The sequence below is a fragment of the Macaca thibetana genome, chromosome 6 (genome assembly GCF_024542745.1).
Source record: "Macaca thibetana thibetana isolate TM-01 chromosome 6, ASM2454274v1, whole genome shotgun sequence".
NCBI lineage: Eukaryota > Metazoa > Chordata > Mammalia > Primates > Cercopithecidae > Macaca > Macaca thibetana.
Genome location: NC_065583.1, coordinates 78029839 through 78050641, shown reverse-complemented (window position 1 = coordinate 78050641; position 20803 = coordinate 78029839). Strand labels below are relative to the sequence as shown.

At 34.9% G+C, this 20803-nt stretch overlaps 1 protein-coding gene across 4 annotated transcripts; it reads right to left on the bottom strand.

Moving 5' to 3' along the window:
* Window positions 1–5356: 5356 nt before the first annotated feature.
* NUDT12 (nudix hydrolase 12) lies at window positions 5357–19315 on the bottom strand. 4 transcript variants are annotated; one of them, XM_050793143.1, is made up of 7 exons: window positions 19108–19315; window positions 16470–16677; window positions 15311–15900; window positions 12375–12542; window positions 11207–11320; window positions 8717–8916; window positions 5357–7477 (listed from the first exon to the last, which is right to left on the bottom strand). In XM_050793143.1, exons 2-7 carry the CDS (start codon window positions 16673–16675, stop codon window positions 7367–7369), a joined length of 1389 nt encoding a protein of 462 aa, XP_050649100.1. In that variant the 5' UTR covers window positions 16676–16677; window positions 19108–19315; the 3' UTR covers window positions 5357–7366. The 4 variants fall into 4 exon arrangements, with proteins under 4 accessions (XP_050649100.1, XP_050649099.1, XP_050649101.1 ...); XM_050793142.1 differs by having other exon boundaries at window positions 16470–16681; window positions 19108–19314; XM_050793144.1 differs by lacking the exon at window positions 19108–19315 and adding an exon at window positions 18897–19080 and having other exon boundaries at window positions 16470–16681.
* Window positions 19316–20803: the final 1488 nt, after the last annotated feature.

Sequence of the window (20803 nt, the reverse complement as noted above, 5' to 3'; positions counted from 1 at the left end):
TTTCCAAATGGACAATTTGTTTGAAATAACCAGATGTAAAGATTAAGTAACAGCAAGATTGTAAATAGGCTATTTTGCAGTTTGATTTGGGATTATTTACAAAAAGATATTGGCCAGAATATTTTGCCTATGAAATTGTTCTAAATCACAGAGTAATTGCAATTGTAACAGAAAAAATTTCAACATCCTAAATGTCTTCTTTCATGAAATCAGATCAAAATGTTTTAATTAATATAAAAACAATTGAATATAAACATTTATTTAAGCAAAATTAAGTGTAAAATTAATGAAGAAAAAATTCTAGTAACTTAACCAGATGAAAAAATCATTTTGGTGATTAGTAAATTTAATGCTGCAATGGAAACAAAGCAGAATATAGGAATTCACAACAAGGTCTACTGCTTTGAAATGAAACTGACCCTTCCTGCATTCAGAATGAATTTCAATTATGTTTAGAAGCCTAGCTTGTCAGTTGCATTTTCCTTGCTTTCCAAATGCACAATTTACTTGAAATAACCAAATTAGGATATGGATGGTGCTTATTCAAATGTGCACATGATGTCTTTCTTAGCATAAATAAAAGAGGCCCAAACATATTGATTATTTAGAATTTTCTTTGGACGTATCCATCCTCTCAATTTGGTAACAAAGTAAGTTACAAACAGCTGTTGGATATTTGTGACTGGAAAGAAATGTTATTAAATTGTCTTCATATATAACATTCAAATAATATTCCCTTTGCTATTATCCTTTGCCAAGGAACTAATTTAGAACAGCAAGGATTAAAATAGAGAATATGGCATTCAAAAAGGAAGAAAAAAGCATGTATAATAAGCTCACCTGGGTAAAGCCTTCATAAATTGCTCAGTTCTGAAGGAGACATGGATAAAATGCAGTATGTATTTTCAACAAGCAAGAAGCTGAAGATTTGAGTACCTTTTCTTGCTCTACTTTGGATTTATCTAGGTTCTCTAAATCCAAACTCTGATTAGCATATTTAATCTTATGCAGCATCAGGCATGATCACCCATCCTTTAACGATTCTATTATCTGTCTTAACCATTCCTAACAGTCTGTTTATATTCAAATATACTTTTAGTAAACACTGATGCAGTGTGTGCTTTTGTGGCTTCAGAATTTTGATAGTGGTATTTATTAAACACACCTATGATGTTCACATGGTGCAGATGAAATAGAGGCAAGCCAAACAGAAACAAAAACTTAAATGATCTAGTTCAGCTATTCAATGGGTTGGGCTAAATATTAGGTAATTCATTTACCTTTGTGTAGTAGACAGGGCAGAAGCAGTATGGCATATAGTATGGTAGAGGTAATAGGCTTTGATTCAGAAGACTTAAATTTCAGTCAGTTTCCATATCCTATGTTTACCTTGGGAAACTGACTTGACTTCTCTCAGATTCAGTGCACTCATTTGTAAAACTGGGATAAGTATTATAGTTCCTGATATAGAAGTTTTTAATCTCATGAGATATGTAAATGAAAATATAGTTTATAAGTACAGTTTAGAATATTAAATAAATGAAAAATTATTTCTACTTGGATTAGTAACATATGGAATTAGCCATAATTACTCAGGTGGTCCTTAATGAATGTTAATGCATAATGAAAATTTAGAAGGCTTGTCTATGGCTCTGCAGGAACATAAATCATGGTATAATAAGAGGTTGAAGGAAAGGAAAATGATGAAAGTTGAAAGAGAAGAGGTAACTTGCCATGCTAGGAAATTAGACTTTTCCTTTGTCCAAGGACAGTGAGGGGCATTATTTTGAAGGGTTTGAAGTAAGGCAAAGACTAGATGAGATTGTTCCTTAGCAAGATCTCCTTGGCTGCAGTGTGAAGAATCGATTGGGAATGAAACTAGAAAGTAGGGAGACCAGTGTTAAGGGGCTGATGCGGAAACCAGATGAATGATCTGAAGTAGGATGGTGGCAGAGGGAGAAAGAGAAGAGGGAGAGGGAAAGAGAGGGAGATATCGAGATTCAAGAAGTATTAAGAGATTAAAAAGACAGGATTGAAGAGATTGTTTGGTTGAGAAGTAGAGTGGGGTAAGGGATAAAGCAGACAAATTAAAACAGTGCCCAAACTTCCATGTTAGGCAGTATTATAATAACACAGGAATACAGAAGCAGGAAGATGCTTGGGGAAAAAAGATAATTTAATTTCAGACATGCAGTATTTGGGAGGTTCTGGGACATCCAAGCAGGTGTGTTGGACAGTTGGAGAGAGAAATGTGGGATCCAAAGAATGTCCTGCAGAAATGTGTAGAGTAGAAGATTCAACCTGAAAAATATGCAAAATTTAGGAGACTAAAGAAGGAAACTGAGCCTGGAAGTGCTTTTGTCAATGCAGAGTTATTAGGAAACATCTTTAGGATAGCTCTGGTAAGAAAGGAAAGGATATGGAGTAAAGTATTTGGGCTTAAGCTTTGGCTCTCCTATTTATTAACAACGTGACTTTGAGAAGTTACCCCATTTTAGCCAACTGTAAAATGGGGATAATACTACTAATATTCATTTTATGGGGTTAAGGATAAAATAACTGTCAACCTTCAATATATAGTCATGTGTAAAAATTACTAGTATTGAGAATACACTAAACAGTTATGCTTCCTTAAAAGCTTGTTGTAAATAGAGATCTGTAATTCTTAGAAATATATTGTAAACAACAGGTAAAAAATAACTTTTATAATGTCCAGAAATCTAAATTTGCAAAAAATTACAATTCATTAGTACTGATGTTAGATATACTGAACAAGGAGAATGTACATACTGTTTTCACTGTATAAAACAAAGCTCTTTATATGATAAATTTACTATTATAATAGAATGAAAAATGTGTTTATTTTGCATGAGAATGTAGGAAGTGGCTGGGAACTTAAAAAAAAAAAGATTGGTATGGCAAGCCTAGTAATTTGTAGAAAAATATGGTATTTTTTGGAAATAATAATAATTAAACATTTCTACAGCCATGAAAACTTTGAGGTCCACACAGATACATGCATATTTTCTCCTGTTACCGCAGAACACACAGATTTCCCAGTGGCCTCCCACCTGTGGATACACTCCCATGGAAGCCCTCAGTATGGTATAGAGGGGGGATGATGGCAGGACCACCCAAGCACCTGAGGTTTGAATTTGCACACATCTTTCAGCATCTTTTCTTTGGAGTTCCAAATTCTCCAAACTGCTTGGTACTATTCAAATTTGTTCCATAAACACAAGTAAACCTAACAAAAAAGCAAAATAACTCTTAGCAGTAAAGCTGTTGGATAAATGGCAGTTTAAATCATTTTTACCCCCACTGACAGAGATGATTTCAGCTCACCGCTACCTGAGAGTAGTAATAAATATTTACAGAGTACTCTACTGAGATGTTCGGAACATCACACTGCTCCAACAGACAATTTTCAGGCTAGAGTGAAATGGGCAGGATAAAAAGTAAACAAAAATAAACTTCAGACTAGATCACTTGTCCACTTACTCTGTTTTAAAATAAACAAGAGTACCAGTTTCAATTTCTACTGCTGGGTGCAACTTCCACATTACTAAAAATAAAACCTCCTCACAAGTTAAGTGGTTAGAATGGTCTTAATCCTCCACAGGTGAGGCAAAGAATTTGTCTGGTATCGTTCCCATGAGCCCAGGAATGGAAAGCCAGGGCATTTTTTCATTCTTTATGCTGAGTTTGTCTGTCTCTTATCAGGCTTCTAGTGAGAAAGAAAAATGTTTCCATTAGGAGAAAGTTTCCCCCCGCCCCAACTTAAAATCTGTTTAAAATTTTACAGCAGACCCACTATTCTGGAGAGTTATCACTATACCAGGAGTTGCAAAAAGGAGGAATATCTATTGTCTACTGCTATGACTTTGACTCCTTAGCAAGAAAAAAAAAAGTCTTGAAGAAATAAAGAAAAGTTAAAAGTGTCACTTCCACCAATGAATACAACTATATATAGATATCCTTCAGTAAAAATAGAATGAGTAATTTGCCTCTTGGCCCAATTAACATGTCCAAACATTCATCCCATAGTTGAAAATTCATTTTTTTTCCCTCAAACAAGAATTCAGGCTGCTGATTACCTGTTTTCCCTATGCCATCCTTATTATTTAAATGCCCTTTCTTTTGACCATTTCTAGTTTTGGGCAAAAAAATGGAATTACTTGAAAATCTATCATATATAATAAACTTCACTCCCTCTTTCAGAAATTCTTTTGAATTCTATTCTGATTGTCCTGGAAGGATGGTAGGTTTTTAGTATTTAGTTTATGTTCACAAGTAATTCCTCCAGTCAGTGACTCATTTTGAAGGTGCAGGTACTTGGCAACATTATTACCCTTACCCCAAAATACAGCCTGTCTCTCATCTGCTCCTGTGGGGTTAAAGCTCTCAGGCATCTGCCCCCACTTACCAAGCACCCTTCCTGCACAGAATATCAAACTTCCCTGCCTTTTCCAACCTCTTGACAGCTACTCTTGCTTAGCCTCAGGACCTAGATCTTAAATATTTGAAGACAGAAACTCCTACTTTTGCACATTGGATTTACTTTGTCCTACACATTTTTTTTCTAATAGAGAAAACAGCCCGTTTTAACCTCAACAAATACACACATTTCACTCAATAGCTACCACCCATCTTTCCCTCCCTCCCTCCCTCTCTCTCCCAGAACCTAACAACTGGGTCTCAGCCCTAATAAAATTTGCACTGTGAAAATTTTACTCTAAATAATTAATGGATTTGTTTTATGGAACATTTTCACTTAATATTTTATTGTATCCATGTTAGCAACACAGTTCCAGGACCAGCCATCTATTGTTGTTATGTGGGATTTAATTTAGTTTATTTCGTTTATTAACAAACTTATTCTTCCTCCTTCCATCTCATGGTCTCTCCCTTTGTTATTCTATTATTTTCTGTCTTCAGCCAAATCCCTAACCGGGTCTTTAAAAGAATTTCTCATTTTTCCAACTGAATGAAAGATGTGGGCTTCTAACTCTTCATGTTCCATCAACATGTGAAAATGTCAAAATCCAACAATTAGCAATATTAGACAAGTAATAAAAATAATACCAGATATATTGCTTTAAACCTGAAGAGCAAAAACTATTGACTTTATATATGTATGTATGTATATGTAAGTCTGTTTGTATTTGACCCCAAACTATATTTTAAGATTCAAATGAAAGTTTTAAGTCTCCCAAACACAGACACTTTAAAAAGGCTTCTGCATTTTTTGTACACGTCATCAATTCGAAACAGGTTAAGAACTGAAATTAGGCTTTACTCATTTTTCAAGAGACTTGTCAAAACATGTTAAACACACACACACAAAACAAAATCAATTTTAAAAATTTATTATGACATTCATTTCCAGTAGAATACATTCATGGCACTACCACGTCTACTATTCTTTTGAATTGGCCATTCCTTCTATTTACATAGCTTTTCACCTCTCAGAGGTTGGCAATTTAAAGTTGTTATTAAAACAATAATTTACTTTGATGTTGATTTTTCCCCAAGTAAGGATTAAATATCTAAAACAAAACGTATAACCACACTTGTTGATACTTTATATTCTACTTTCCTATCTTAACATTATGACAACCTGGAATTTTACAATGTAATCTTAGAATCTGTAAGTATTAAAAGTACATTTGGAGTAAAACTGAATTTCAAGACGCTCTGTTTCATAATAATCAAGGTACATTATTTTCCATATACTTATGTAGCTCAAATTTTATTATGTATCTAAATGTCCTGTGTCAGTTTTAATTTGGTTTAAATTCTTGATACCAATAAGCCTTCATCAATTCCTAAGAAAATCACAGCTCATTAGTAAAATGAAGTTTTATCTGACAGTTATCTATTATTTAAGTTAAATAAACATTAAGTATCTAAAATTTTAATTAACAATATTTTGTAAGTTAAATTTATTCTTATCATTCCTTCTTTTAATTCTGTCTATTATATTTTTAGTAATAGCTTCTAGTTCCTATTACAGGGAGAATCGTCCTCTGCATTATATAGTACAGACTGCTGTAATTAATTAGTTATGTAACTTTCACTAATTAAGTAAATTCACCTTTCACAATTTCTTTTTCCTTATCTATAAAATAAGGAAAGTCAATTTCATATATTATCCTTAAGGTCTCTTCCAGCTCTAGCATTCATTAGTAAAGATCCAAATTATACAAATTTTGATATTCATAAACTATAATAGCTATTAAATCAATTTCAAAATAGCCTTATAAAATGTGACTTTCTATGTTGCAAAATTGTGAACTACTATGTTTTGCTTTCTCTAGAATCTTACAGATTCAGCTCTAAAATATACTTATTTTATCAAGGCTTCTTAGAATATGTTGAAATAAGGTCAAAGCCAAGATATATTTGAGCATAATAAATATTATTGGTAATGATTATACGATTTTTTGCTAATGCAGATACATCACTCATCACGAAATGAAATAAAGCCAATGTTTTCAATTAAATACGTAAATCTGCCTGGGACTTATTTAATATCCGACCTTTCAGGAGAATTCCTTTCAAGTTTAATTTCAGTGCAAAACCAGAGAATCCTGATTTGTCTTAATAACAGCTTTAGGTATAAGTGACATATAAGTAGATGTGTCAATTAATTTTAGGTTTAAAAGAGAGGTCCTAGATATAATAGTATGCTTTTCTCCTTCCAGGAGGGTGTGGTACTGAAATCTCTATTAGAGTTAATTATTAAATCTCTATTAGAGTTAATTATTAAAATAAGAAAATTCTTAACACTGGTCAAATTAGACAAGTGGCTACACTATAACACCTCCACTGCTAGAACAATGGAACACCCAGGAAAGAGCAAGTGGAACTACAATGGGGAGATCAGCAAAAACCAGATACTGACAACTTAAAGATAACAAAAGGACTAAAAAATCAATACAAGCTAATACAAGCTAAAAATTCATTAAAATTTTTTGTTTCATTTCTCAGCTCAAGAACTTTCGTCATCAATTTAATGCTTATAAGAGGCACTGAAATTTACACACATTTCTAGAACATACTTCTTTCCAACACGATGTCTCTTATTAGAAAAATGGTTTTCTGAGATAAAACTGTGAAGAACAATGAAGAAAGAAAAAGTTCAGAGAAGGCTGACCCAGATTTAACATAATCTGAGGCAATATTGTAATTTGTAAAAATATGAATTTGTGATTAAGACAGAAGAACATTTTGAAAATATTTCCAAACCCAACATGATATTCTGTGTTGTGACACTCAAGAGTACTGAATAATCTCTAATATCACTTAAGGAATGAGTGTTATTAGAAATTATTAAATAATACCCAAAGCTTAGTTCTTAGATTTAGAGATTGGGATTTATTCTAATCCAGTGTTTGATTAATTGATGTGCAATAGCTCGGCTTGGTGGCACAAAGAATGCCTGCTGCTTCCCTTTGGTCAGAACATCCAGGACCTAAAATACACCATAACAGAATGCATTAGGATTTCAAAGCTGTCATATTTAAATACTATTCCCATACTTACATAATTCAATTAAAATGTGATGAGTTTTACGGGGAATAACAGTAGAAAGTGACAACATCCATATTTACAGGCAAAGTTTTTTGTTTTTTTTTTTGGAACAAGGTCTTGCACTCTGCCACCCAGACTGGAGTTGCAGTGGTACAATCATGGCTCACTGCAGCTTTCACCTCCTGGGCTCAGGCGATCCTCCTGCCTCAGCCTCCCAAGTAGCTGGTACCATAGATGCACACCACCACACCTGGCTAATTTTTTAAAAATTATCTGTACAGACAGGGTCTCCCTATGTTGCCCAGGCTAGTCTCAAACTCCTGGGTTCAATCAAGCTTCCTGCCTTGGCCTCCCAAAGTGCTAAGATTACAGGTATAAGCCACCACGCCCAGCCTCAACATGCAAAATTTAGTACAGCATTTTTAACTCCTTCACTGAGTTAGTGATTCAATTTTTAAAATGTTCCAGAAAGACACATTCCCTTATGAAAAATGACATCATGAAAAAGCAAAATGTATGCTCCACACTTAATTTCTAAGTGAAGCCAACTTTTGAAACAGATTCTTTTTTATAAAATTCATAAGCAATAATCTAAATTCCATCTTTTTGGATTAAGCATAGAATAAAATTAATTTTATGCAGGCAAAGTCAGAAAGAATTTCAGGTCAGATGAGTAATCCATCTTTCAATATATTATTTAGGAATGGCATTTTAAAAAGTTATTTTAAGTGTATGTTTATTATACAGTTATGTCATTCTTGGCCTTAAGTACATTTTAAGATGAATAAAAACTTTCTGAAAATTTTAAGCACTTACTGATGTTTTTTGAGAGCCACTTGTTTTAATGTTATAAACTAAAATATAAAAGGTTTGAGAATATTCCTGTTTCTCATCTATGAATTAATGTTTAAGCCCACTGATAGGAACTATTAATGTGTAGGAATGGAATCTAAAATTCGAAATGGTACAGAATCATCTCTACTAGAAAAATCTCACATATAGATCGCATTAGTGAAACATACTCCTCTTGTATGGAATTACTAATTACCATGTAATCCATGCATAATGAGAGGGCCAAAGCCATCATTCAACTTGCTGAAAATATGCATCCTTGTTCTGTGCCCAAACCAATACAGTCAGGGAACAATCAATAGAAGAAGGAAATTAAATTGAACTTTACCTGTTCTCTAGTGAACCAGCGGGCATCCTCTATTTCATTCTTGTCAACTTTAATTTCTGTAGACACTGCCACAGCTAAGCAACCAATCATTAAGGAGGAAGGCATTGGCCATGGTTGACAAGAGACATACTGAACATGGCCAACTTTGACTCCACTTTCCTCTTCTACTTCTCTTCTAACAGCATCTTCTATTGTCTCTCCTAATGAAATGGAGCAAAAGAACAAGTTGCTGATGAACATGCGCTGGACATTTTGTGTCCTGAATCGTTCAAACATCTGGAAATCACTTTGGACAGAAACCCAATTCAAATAATCAGAAAGCAGAAGCCTAAAACTAGACTGTAATTGAAGAAAACATAAATTTTTAAAGTACATGACCACATAAAGAATATGAAAATGCCAACAATAAACTTTTCATTTTTTTAAAGGTCCAAATTTGTCAGTTACATTTTAAAAATAATGATATCATCTAAAAATATCCAACACCTAATATTGGTTAAACACTATGCAAACACTTTATATCTGATCTCATTTATATATTGTCCACTAAATAGATATAAATTACATGATTTTTACAAATAGCTCTTTCACACTAAAATTTTCAAACTCGTTTTATTATGTTGTCAAACAATTATTGCAGGTAACTCTTTTCAGGTCATGAAAAGATTAAAAACTACATAAGATGAAATTTAATACTTTTTCTAAGCAATTGATTTCCTCTAGATAACTGCTGACTCTGCCATGATAAAATAAACTGATGCCTATAAATGTACTTTATATTTCTAATTTGTTGGATTTAAGAATTAGAATAGGCGAAATCATTTCTAAGTAAAATCATTTTTAACTAAATCTGGAAGTTTAGAAACATTTTGCTAAATATTGCTGTATTTAGCAAAATATATTTTAAATATAGCTTTCTATTTCAAATAGATTGATAAATTTCCTACACGAAAATTAACAACTTATAATAATCAAGAGAACACATATAGTAAAAATATAATTATAGACTAGCATAAGATATTTGCAAAACTATAACAAAAGATTCGCATATGCTACATATTTAAGAATTCTTAAAATGAATAAAAAAGGATAAACAATGAAAACAAAATTAGGTAAAAGACAAACATCTAAAATTCAGAGAAATGAAAACTGAATGCCTAATACACATTTGAAAAAAGATGTTCCATCGGCAAGAAAATGAAAACGAAAACGCGATACAATTTCATTCACCCCTCAGAATGACAAATTTAAAAGTCTGAAAAATCGTAACTTGGTGAAGATGTGGAATAATGGAACATTTCATGTTCTGCTGGAGGAAGTATAAATTGGCAGAAGCACTTTAGAGACAACTTGGCAATATACAGAAAAGGGTAAGATGCTCATATCACATAAGCTGGTGGTGCTACTCTGTGTATACAATCTAGATAACTCTTGCAAGTGTGCACAAGTATAAAAATATTAATTGCAGTGTTGTTTGTAATAAGAACTTTAAATGTCCAATCAGCAGAAGGGATAAATAATGGAATATTCATGAATGGATTACTACCCAGCAGTTAAGACAATGACAATGACATAGAACTACTAAAGACATTATAGGGATTTGCAGCAAGAACTCAGAAGCCAACATGCCCAGGTTTAAATCCCTTCCCTATCACTTATTCGCTGTTTGAACTTGAGCAAATTATTTCATCCCTATGCCTTAGTGCCCCTATCTGCAAAATCACTGTAATAGTGTATTTTATATGGTTGTATGAAGATCATACAATATATATGTATATAACACAGCCTGATACTGTTTTATATATATGATATGATCCTTCTCCAGAACACAGCCTGATACTGTATGTTTACTATTATCTAGTAATGCAAATATTGGAAACTGAAATTGAGATAAAACATTTATTACTTAGACATATTCACTCCACAAACATTTACTGACCTACTACATGTGCTATAGGCATGTGCTATGAGGGTTTCATACATAGCAGTGGATAAAATAAAGTCCCTGTGCTAATGAAACTTATATTCTTGAGACAGCAGATAATAAATTAATAAGTACATACGTAGTATATTAGGTGATGATGAGTGCCCTAGGGAAAAATCAGGCAGGATGATAGGGATTGTGAATGCAGGGTATGGGGGCTAACTAATGTATCTGGGGCAATTAAGTAAGGCCTCTTCGAAAAGGTGACAGTTGAGTCTAGTACAGAAGGAAATGAGGTGGAACCTAGATACCTGGGTCAAGAGCAACATACCAAAGAGCAAATACTGAATTTTTAACAAAGCAGATCCAATTACTAGGAAAAGCAATTTATGTAATTCTCATATAAAACATGAGAATTACATGTTTAAACTATTATTGAAATTGTATCATGTTTAAAACACTTTAACCCAGTTTTATAACATAATTTATCAGAGATTATTAAATGTTATCTAAACTTTGTATTTTGAAATCATAAGTTAAATAGAAATTATTAAGAAAAGGCTTACCAGGCTCAATAAATCCAGCAAGGCAAGTAAACATGCCTGGGGGAAATCTTTTCTGCCTGCCTAAAAGACATCTGGTCCCATCTGGATGAATAACTTGCATGATTACTACTGGATCTGTTAAAAAAAAAAACATATATATGAATGGCAGGAAAAATGAATTTAGATTCATGTGCAAACACTGTCTGATAGGATAAAATAAAGGTGTATCTCCTATAGGGATAGAACCCTCGTCTGGTTGTAAGAGATTGCTTCTTTCTGCCCTAATGTAGCTGACAACAGAATATCTCAGCGAAATTGTACAGAATAGTGTCAATAAGCTAGCAGAAGACCATTTTTGTCCTTCTTCCCCCAATCTTAACAGCAACATTTATTCTGTACTTATGGATGTTAGGTGTATTGTTATTTTAATGAGAAAAACTTTGAGTAGGTAATACATGCAAATAAGGAAAATTCAAATTTTACCACTATAAATAATTTCCCTCTCCCATCCTAACCCTTAACAAAATGTTTTTAAAAGCTAATATGGTTCTATGATTAGATTTAAGTTGTTAAATAAAATTTAAACAGCAGTTCATCTCTCTAGAAGTTACTAATTCAGCAAATTCTTCTCACTATATCATGACTAAGAACTAGGAATTAAATGTAAAAAGGTCTTGAGCAACAAAAACAGATGTCACTAAGCCATGTTATTTTTCTCCCCAGAGGCCTCCTCAGGTGTTGCTGAGCCTACCTATCGTTTTTTCACACAGTTTTAAAGGTCTGGGTTATCAGATTTCCAAACCTACGGCAGACTCAAAGCAGCAATTAGAAGAGAGAATACAGGCAGACATTAACAGTAGTGAAAAGCTAGGGCCAGGCTGTACTGCTATGGTAATGCCTCAAACAGGCAAGAAATTGTTGGGGCTTTTTCTCCGTTAAGTGGAGCCACACTGGTTGAACATATCAGGTTCATAGTGAGTAACCCAAAGTTAAGAAATGGCTATTGAATGTACCATGTTTTTTTACTTAAAAATCATGAAAGTATGTTACACTTTAACACTTACATTCTTAATGGTTAGACATGTTTTCCATAAAAAGGGAAACTTTTTAGCTCCTCACAAATTTTCTCTTTCCAGAATATCCTATTCCCCAAGATCCAGGTGGCGGAGATATAAAATAAAGGGCTTACCAACTCTTGGGTATGATGTATTATGAACGCCATTGAGACTAGGACAGTCTTCTTTTAAACATACTCTCTTATATCCACCTTCTTCAATTTTAGTTCCATTTCCACAGGTTGGGCAAAACTTGTATCGACTGTGCCAGGCAAGAACAGATCTTGCTTGAGCTACAACCCCTTCAAAAAAAAAAAAAAAAAAAAAAAAAAAAAGCACAAAAATTTAATTACGTGATAAAATCAATATATAAGTAAAATATTCTCAAGTTACAATAAGAATAGCTATGTGATCAGGTATTTTAGTGTTTCTATTTTTATAACGTGTATTTTTCTTTTAAAGTAAAAGATTTAATTTTCTGGATGACAAAAATTAGATTCAAGTTTAGTTTGAATAAAATATAACTCTCATATAAGATAGAAGTACTAACATCTATCTTACATCATACATTAGATCAGGCTTTTAGTGTAGGTGATTTTAAAAGTTGGGGTATTCATGATTCTAGTGTAGAGTAAGTTTACAAACAGTGATTTTACAATAGTGATTTTAATAAAAATATACCACAAAAGCAGTTCTTGAGATTTGTACTCTAAAGGAAATATTACTAGGAAACCGTAAGAGGCTATCACCACTCTCTTGGTGACTACGCCATTGATGGTCGACGCTGTGTGGAACAGAACCTATTTTCAACGGGAGACTGCATGTACACAGTATAAAACACACTGCATTTACTATGTTCATGGTTAACTTTGTTTACCAAAAAATGCCTAATAGGATAAATCTTAAAATATACACACTTTAGCTATAGGTTTTACTCTGGTAGTTCAAAAAAGAATTAATATGACCTGGCCAGAAATATTACAGTTGAGGCAATAAGACTAGAAGTGCTGTATTTTAAATGCTTGACAAAGTCACCTCCCTAAAATACATTATTTGGTCTACAGATTTTTGAAATGAAGAAAATAATAATTAAAATTCTAACATCATTTAAACTGGGAAAAATAAACATAAAACAGTTGTAATGAACAGACAACATTACATTTTTGCCTGCTACCTAACCTTATAATATGTAACATGCTAGGGTATTTACATTATTTCAGAATCATCACAAAAAGAAAAGCTAACATTTATTGAGTACTTACAATGTTCCAAGCATCATGCAAGGAATATTTATAGATTATCCTATGTTTAGAGCAACCCTAATGAAGATAGGTACTATTATTATTTTCTGTAGGAGTAAACTGAGTCACAGAAAAGTCTGTATAAAGTTATAGAGCAAGTGAGTTAAAAGGCCTCAGTTTTCCTACAAGGGAAAAAAGCAAGCAACTAGCTCATTTATCATATCTTTTTTATCTTAAAGTGATATATACATGTCTAAAGAAAGTAAATTTTCTTTAAAAAGCTTGATGATTTCTACACAGGTGTGGAGAATAAAACATACCACATCACACTTTGAGACACAGATATTTAAGCAGTCTCTGGCAGGACCTCTATCACCTAAGGGAATGTGGTCACTGACAAGTGACCTCTTCCTAACTTCCCATTAACTTATCAATCTACCATAATCTGGCTTCTGTTCCTTTCACTCCACTGACATTTCTCTTGTCAAGTTCATCAATAGCTTTATATTACCAAAGACAAAGATTCTTTAAAAAAAAAAAAAAAAAAAAAGCCCCACAAAACTTTGCCTTCATCTTACTCAAGTTCATAACAGCATTCAATACATTTGACCACTCCCTCCTGGAAATACGCTGCTGTCTTGGTTTCCCTGAGGCCTCTTGGTCTCTTCCTACCTCATGGCCACACTGTTTCCAACTCCTTTGATGGCTCTCCTGCTTGCAGCTTACCTTTAAATGTAGGGGGATTCAGGTCTTACTCTGAGAGTTTTTCTTGCTTACTCTCAACTCTCCAAGTAATCTCAGTAGTTTTTTGGGATTTAAGTATCTTTGTGTTGATGACTGCCATATGGGTATTTCCAGTTCAGACATCTGATTCTAATGTCCATTTCTAAAACTTAGTATGCCCAAAAGTAAACTCTTGATTTATTTACTCCAAGTCTATCCTGCTTTCCTTGCTCTACCCATCATATTATTAATGGTATCACTATATACCAAATTATTAAAGTCTCTAGCCTAGCAGTCATTCTTAATCTTTTCCTTCATTATTATATATCCCATATCCAATTTAATAGCAAAGACCATTGATTTTATCTCCAAAATTTATCTTGCATATACCCTCTTTCCTCCATTTCTACTATCAGTACCTTAATTCATGCCATATTACCACCATCTCTCACTTACAAGGGTCTCAACCTACAGATCAAGCCCTATCCATTCTACCTTGAGAATATCTCAAATTCTCCCTTTGTCTCCATCTCCACTGCCTCCATTCTAACTCAAGCCATTGCAATCTCTTACTTGGGCAATTGTAATACTCAATTACTTCTTAACAAGACTCCCAACTTTCACACTTACTTACATGTGTGCAATTTATGCTCTATGATGCAGTCAGTGTGCAGTGCAGTGTTTTGTTTAAAAAAAAAAAAAATACAGGTTAGGTTACATTTAAATGGACTTTAGAATCAAACTCTAATTTCTTACCATGCCATAAAAAGCCCCAGCAACAGAATACAAAACAAATCAAAACAGTCAAGGTCTTTGCCATCATGTTCTGTGTGTAGCAGGAACTCAAGCATTATTCACTGAGGAATCAAATGAGATCATCCTGCACCAGTGTTAATTCTCAGGAAATCAGTCTGGGCTGATTAGAACTACTAACTGCCCAGGAGAGTAGTCCCCTACAGTGAGAACTTTAGGAGGTTTCTGATGAAGGCAGTCTAATTTCACTGCTCATTGGAACAAAAGTGGCCCTGGAAAGTGCAAATACATACAATTCCAACTCAATTCTAAAAACCAGATTTTACCAACAAAAAGCAGCATTCATTTCTTACCAGCTTCTTTTTCTTTCAATTGCAGAAGGGCTGGCATAGGAGGATGAAGAAAGTAACAATTTTCATGTCTTTGCTTGAATTCTTCAGCAGCAATAGGATCTATACCTAGAGCAAACCAGGCAACCAATCCATCTTCCTCCTCTCTCGGGACTTCACCAGCATAATTAAGTAGCTTGTCTTTCATTTCAAGTTCCACTCCAAGAAAAATCAAGGTGATCTTCTCAGGCTGGGCCAAATAATCCTTTATATCTTTGTAGTTCAGCTGACAAAGCCTAACTTCTGGTTGTTGGAAACTTTCTTTATTGCCACCTAGAGTAACCAAGGGATTTAAATCTGAGAAAAGAATAAAAACTGTGGCTGGATGGCTTTCTTTAGCTAGTAGCCAGTCAGCATTATTTCTCTTTTCACTTTTCCGGTCCAGTAGTGTTTTGCTAAAATAATTTTCACATTCTTCCACTTCATTCGTTAGGAACCAAGGCTTCTTCCCACCTTTAGCAGTAGCTAGTAAATTAGCTATATGCTTATAACCCCAAAATACAGCAATATCCAGTGCAGTCTGCCTTGATTTATTGACAATTGATCTGTCACACCTACAGATGGAAGAAAAAATGGGGAGAAAAAGTAAAATAGGAAGTAAACACTTTCTCCTGTATTTGTTTCAGTAAAATATTTCCAGATGCACATTCAAGTCCTTCTTTTTAATGATTACATAGATTTTTTTTCTTGTGTTACATAGTTTACTATTGGGAGGGTTAGAACAATAATCATAAATGACAAAAAGAGACAGTGGATACTTACACTTTTTGGATAATTACTCACAAAATAAAACAGCATTAAGTTTTATGTACTATAAAGAGATACCAAAATTCTACAAGAAGTCCTTGGTAGTCATAGTGAGATTTGCATTTTCTATTTGGGAGAAAAGTTTATTATTAGACTCCTCATAAATTTGCTTTGCTATAAAGTAATAATTTCTCAATGAAAAAGGTTACAAAGTTTTAAGTTAGAAAAATTGTGCTACATGTTTACATAAATTAGCCAATGAGTTATTTAGTAGTTCAACAATATAAATATGGAAACAAGCAAAATTTAAAAGTAAATATGTAACAAAGAAATTAAACCACAAACCCTTTCAGGTGGTACAGCCTAAAATGTTTACCCTTTCTCAAGCAGAAATTGGACAATCTCTGGGTGCCCATTCCTTGCTGCATACATTAAAGCAGTCCAGCCATTTTCAGAAGTTTCATTGAGAAGAGATGGAGAATGACTGAGTATTCCTGTTAACTTGGCAATATCTCCTTCAGCAGCTGAACAGTGAAACTGGGTAACTATTTCTTGCTTTGGACTTCTTTTTACAGAAGACATTTCTTCCTTAAAAGAAGGAAAATAGGGGGAAAAAGCTTATTTGCAACTGCTTTTTTGTCAATGAATGATATTGTTAGAATAGCAGCAATGGTTTCCAAGGCAATATACTCTTCAAAAGGCAATCATTAAACAGCATACATTTCAATTTCAAAATGTTATCAGTTTAGAATTACAAATACAATGAAATTTATATGCTCATAGGAGTTACACAAAATAATGTATAAAGAGCTTTGACAGCACAGACTAGGGGGCCATATCCTTGGGAGGGGGAACCAGGTAACATATTACATAAGGATGAGGTATTTAGGGTACACCAGAGGGGACTTCATGATGAGGTGGGGACATGACAGGGAGAACATTAAAATAGATGGAAGTAAAGGCAGAGATTTTCTAAGTTTCACATGAAAACAGTTTATTGTTTGACCTTGCACAATTAATTCTGTAATCCATCTAGGATCTATTTTTGTTCATGGCGTGAAGTAGGGGTCAAGACACTTTGTTACCCAATGCATAATCCATATGACTCGGCATTATTCTTGACATTTCCATCTTTGTTGTACTGTACTGAGACAAATATTGTCACAAATCAGATGACCATATATTTTTGGTTTTATTATTGGACAGTTCTGTTGATCACTTTGTTGTCCTTGAATCAGAGCAGCTTTTAAAACTCATTAACTTTATCTACTTTGTCCCTCTTTTCAGTGGTGGAAAACCCCCCCAAATAACTGCCCCACACATCTTAAACATTGCCTAATCATGGACTGCAGATAGTAGAGCACAAACTGAGCTTTTTTTTTTTTCTTTTTTGGTGGGGGGGGGATGGTGAAAATGGTTAATGATTCAACTGTCTTGTGAATTTCTCAAAGTATTTTTTTAAGGTATAATTTTTCTTTCTATGAAATGCTATTAAGAAAAGATTTGGGATTTTAACTACATTTCTATTATTCTAAGCAATAAGATTTTTAAGCTGAAAAGACAGAAATGTTATAGCCCATAGTTTTTGATAGCTGCTGTCTCCTGGGTTCTGAAAGGGCAATCTGGCTGATGAATTGCATAGCTGGAATAGTATGAACAAAATTTAGGGAAAACAAGGAGTAAAGATTAATTTTCTTATTTTGGAGCTGTTCACCTTTCCTATTTGAGTCTTTCTGCTACTTATAAATAGGTTAAAACAGCTCAGAGTCATGGAAACACTTGGATAAAACCTAATAGTGGAAATCTGTTTAGAAATTACCAGAAGTAATATCTACATGAGAGAATAATTGACTTACTCTAGAATTTACTTTGCTATTCTTTTCATATTGAAATTTCTAAATACTTTTAAAATATTATGCATAACAAAAGCTTTAACTTTTCAGGACTTTATTTTGAAGCACTGCTGTACAGCTCCTGTACTGATCTCCCTTCAAATTGTCTTTCTCTTAAATTTATTTTCCAAAAATCCATATTATAGTTTTTTCAGCTAGGTTTAGTTTGAATAATATTTCACTGTCTCATGTTCCAGGGTCACGGTCACTCCCTCACATTCTCACAGGCTGCGCTAGGTGACTGCAAAATTGTCCTTCAAAAGTACAGCGTCATTCACTACCTCCAGGGCAATGCTTATGCATATGCTATTCTGTGGAGATAGAAAGTGGAAAGTGTACACTTTTCCCTCTTGCTTTCTCAGCAGAAAAGCCATCTAGAGACAGTACCATTATTCATTCCAGAGAAGCACATAAACTCTAACACCCAATTCTACTGTTTGATTTACTTTTTCAATTCTCATTGGCAGGTTATAGAAGGTAAGGATTTGAAGGCAGAATAAAGTGCTGCCCTTGTTTTCCAAGAAGCTCAAGGACTATTCCGAGAAATCATTTAAAAGAATATTAGATTTAAAGGGACATAAATTTTTAACAAACCAACATCCACTTTTACTGACGTGTAACCCGGGGCCCATGACTTGCGCATGCTCTCATAGACCGAGACGGACAGGACAGGACCTCACATATTGCTCTGTCACTGAAGTCACTGACCATCAATTAACGAATTTCATCCACTCCCTGGGCACTCAAGACCAATTAAGCGCCACCTGTGCACGGTCTCGGAAAATGGTAACACGCCTTGAGATATTTTACTTTCTTGCCACTACTGTTAGGTTCCTTCTTTCGAGGTGAAATCACTCCCTAAGTAGCGCTTCCTTTTCCCCATCTCAGCTAGGGCAGGAAACTCTACTAACCTCAGGACCACCTGCGCCTCCGCCCTGTCCCGAGAGTCCCTGCAAATGCGTCTGTGGTTCCTGCGCCTGCGCCCACCAACCCACTACGAGGCTGCGCCACACTACCCAGCAGGGCCACTCAGAGCAGCGCGGGAACCAAAGAGCCCAGGGAACTGGTCACTGTCCCCAGAGGGGACACTGAGACGACTAACTCGCCGCTGCTTCTACTAACCCAAAGGTGACCACAGTAGAGGCGACCAGGATGCAGTCGAAGGATTGGGATATCGCAGTCGAAGGATTGGGATATCCCACTCGCTTTTCCTGGCGCCGGATGCAGCCTTCTCGACTTCCTGTGGCGATCCGGGGTCTTCCCGTGGCTTTATGGGAGTTGTAGTTTGAAGCCCACAGGTTGTGCGCAACCGGAGAAGGGGCGGAGATTGCGGGGGGAGGTGTTTGGGAGCCCGCGCGGGAGAGATTGAGGTCTAAAGGATTGACGCTGAGTGAAGGTCTGAAAATTCTTTTCCTGAGACTGTGATGTATAGATAGAACGTGGTGCAGGAGATCGGAAAACCGTAGGCCTGAGGAAGCAATTATAAATTTCCCAGCGTCTGGCACCCAGCTCCCAGCCCTCTCTCCAATACAGTCCGGTGCAATTGAGTGCTCAAAGCATTCTTTTCTGTTAAATAATCTTGGAATATTGACTATACCAAGTCAGTCTTAAAAGAGATATTTGGCCTCTGTAACACCTTAATCAATCACCCTGTGTGAAAACTGGTATCATGTACTGACGCGTAACTCATTCATAGTCCTTTAAAAAGTATGTATCAAGCGCCCACAACACCTTCTTGGATTGTGAGGTTTACATAGGATAATACATCCAAAGCTCTTAGGATGTTGTGAAGTGCAGAGCAGGCACCCACAACAAAATTATTGTCATTATTTATTATTTCAGTTCCTGTGCTTTTATGCTCCAAAACTTACAGAAGTTATGAGTCCGAGATTACAAAACTAGGTGTTGGCGGTCTTCTAACTTCCAGACCGGGCTTTTTCCTTTGCTAAACTCTCTCCTTGGTTATCAGCAACAGCTACAGGAGTCTCTTACAATTTATCATTGTTTCCCACCCAGAGTTTACCCTTGGAAGCTCCTCACCATGAAGCTGCTTTTCTTTTCTTTCTTTCTTTCTTTCTTTTTTTTTTTTTTTTTTTTTTTTTTTTTTTTTTTTTTGAGACGGGGTCTTACTCTGTCACCTGGGCTGGAGTGTAGTGGTGCGATCTTGGCTCACTGCAACCTCTGCCTCCCGGGGGTTCAAGTGATTCTCCTGCCTCAGCCTCCCAAGTAGCTGGGATTACAGGCCTGCGCCACCAGGCCCAGCTAATTTTTGTATTTTTATTAGAGACGAGGTTTTGCCACGTTGGCCACGCTGGTCTCAAACTTCTGACCTCAAAGTGATCCATCCACTTCGACCTCCCAAAGTGCTGGGATTACAGGCGTAAGCCACCCGGCTGCCCTATGCTTCTTTATGTGACTAGTTGTCTTCAATCTTTAATAATTTCAGTGACTATACTGGTGGTCCGAAAGGATTAGTCACTTCACTCGGAGTAACCAGTCTTTGCATTCAAACACATGTTAGGTTAGTATAGTGAACTCTCGTGTATTAATGATCCAGAGTCGACAATTATTAATATATAGTTCTCCCAGTTCTTAGGATTGTTTTGAAGTAAATTCCAGACCCCATATTGTTTTGATGACAAATATTTAAGAATAAACTTTTTGGAAATATGAATTATATCTAAAATACAAGGGCTTTGAAAAACAACACAACTTCAATATCCCTAGTATTACAAATTTAACAATAATTCTGTAATAACATAAAAGAAACATTCAATGTCAAATTTACTTACTTACCTCAGAAATTTTTTGTTTTCCA

What these genes read in the sequence shown, in the direction of transcription:
- NUDT12 (XM_050793143.1), bottom strand. Translation starts at nt 16,675, where the DNA reads ATGTCTTCTGTAAAAAGAAGTCCAAAGCAAGAAATAGTTACCCAGTTT. An exon ending in CAATTTCTGCTTGAGAAAGG is followed by an intron (nt 15,901 to 16,469) that starts GTAAACATTTTA and finishes TTCCATCTGTAG; the next exon opens with GTGTGACAGATCAATTGTCA. An exon ending in GCTGGTTCACTAGAGAACAG is followed by an intron (nt 7,478 to 8,716) that starts GTAAAGTTCAAT and finishes GGTGTATTTTAG; the next exon opens with GTCCTGGATGTTCTGACCAA.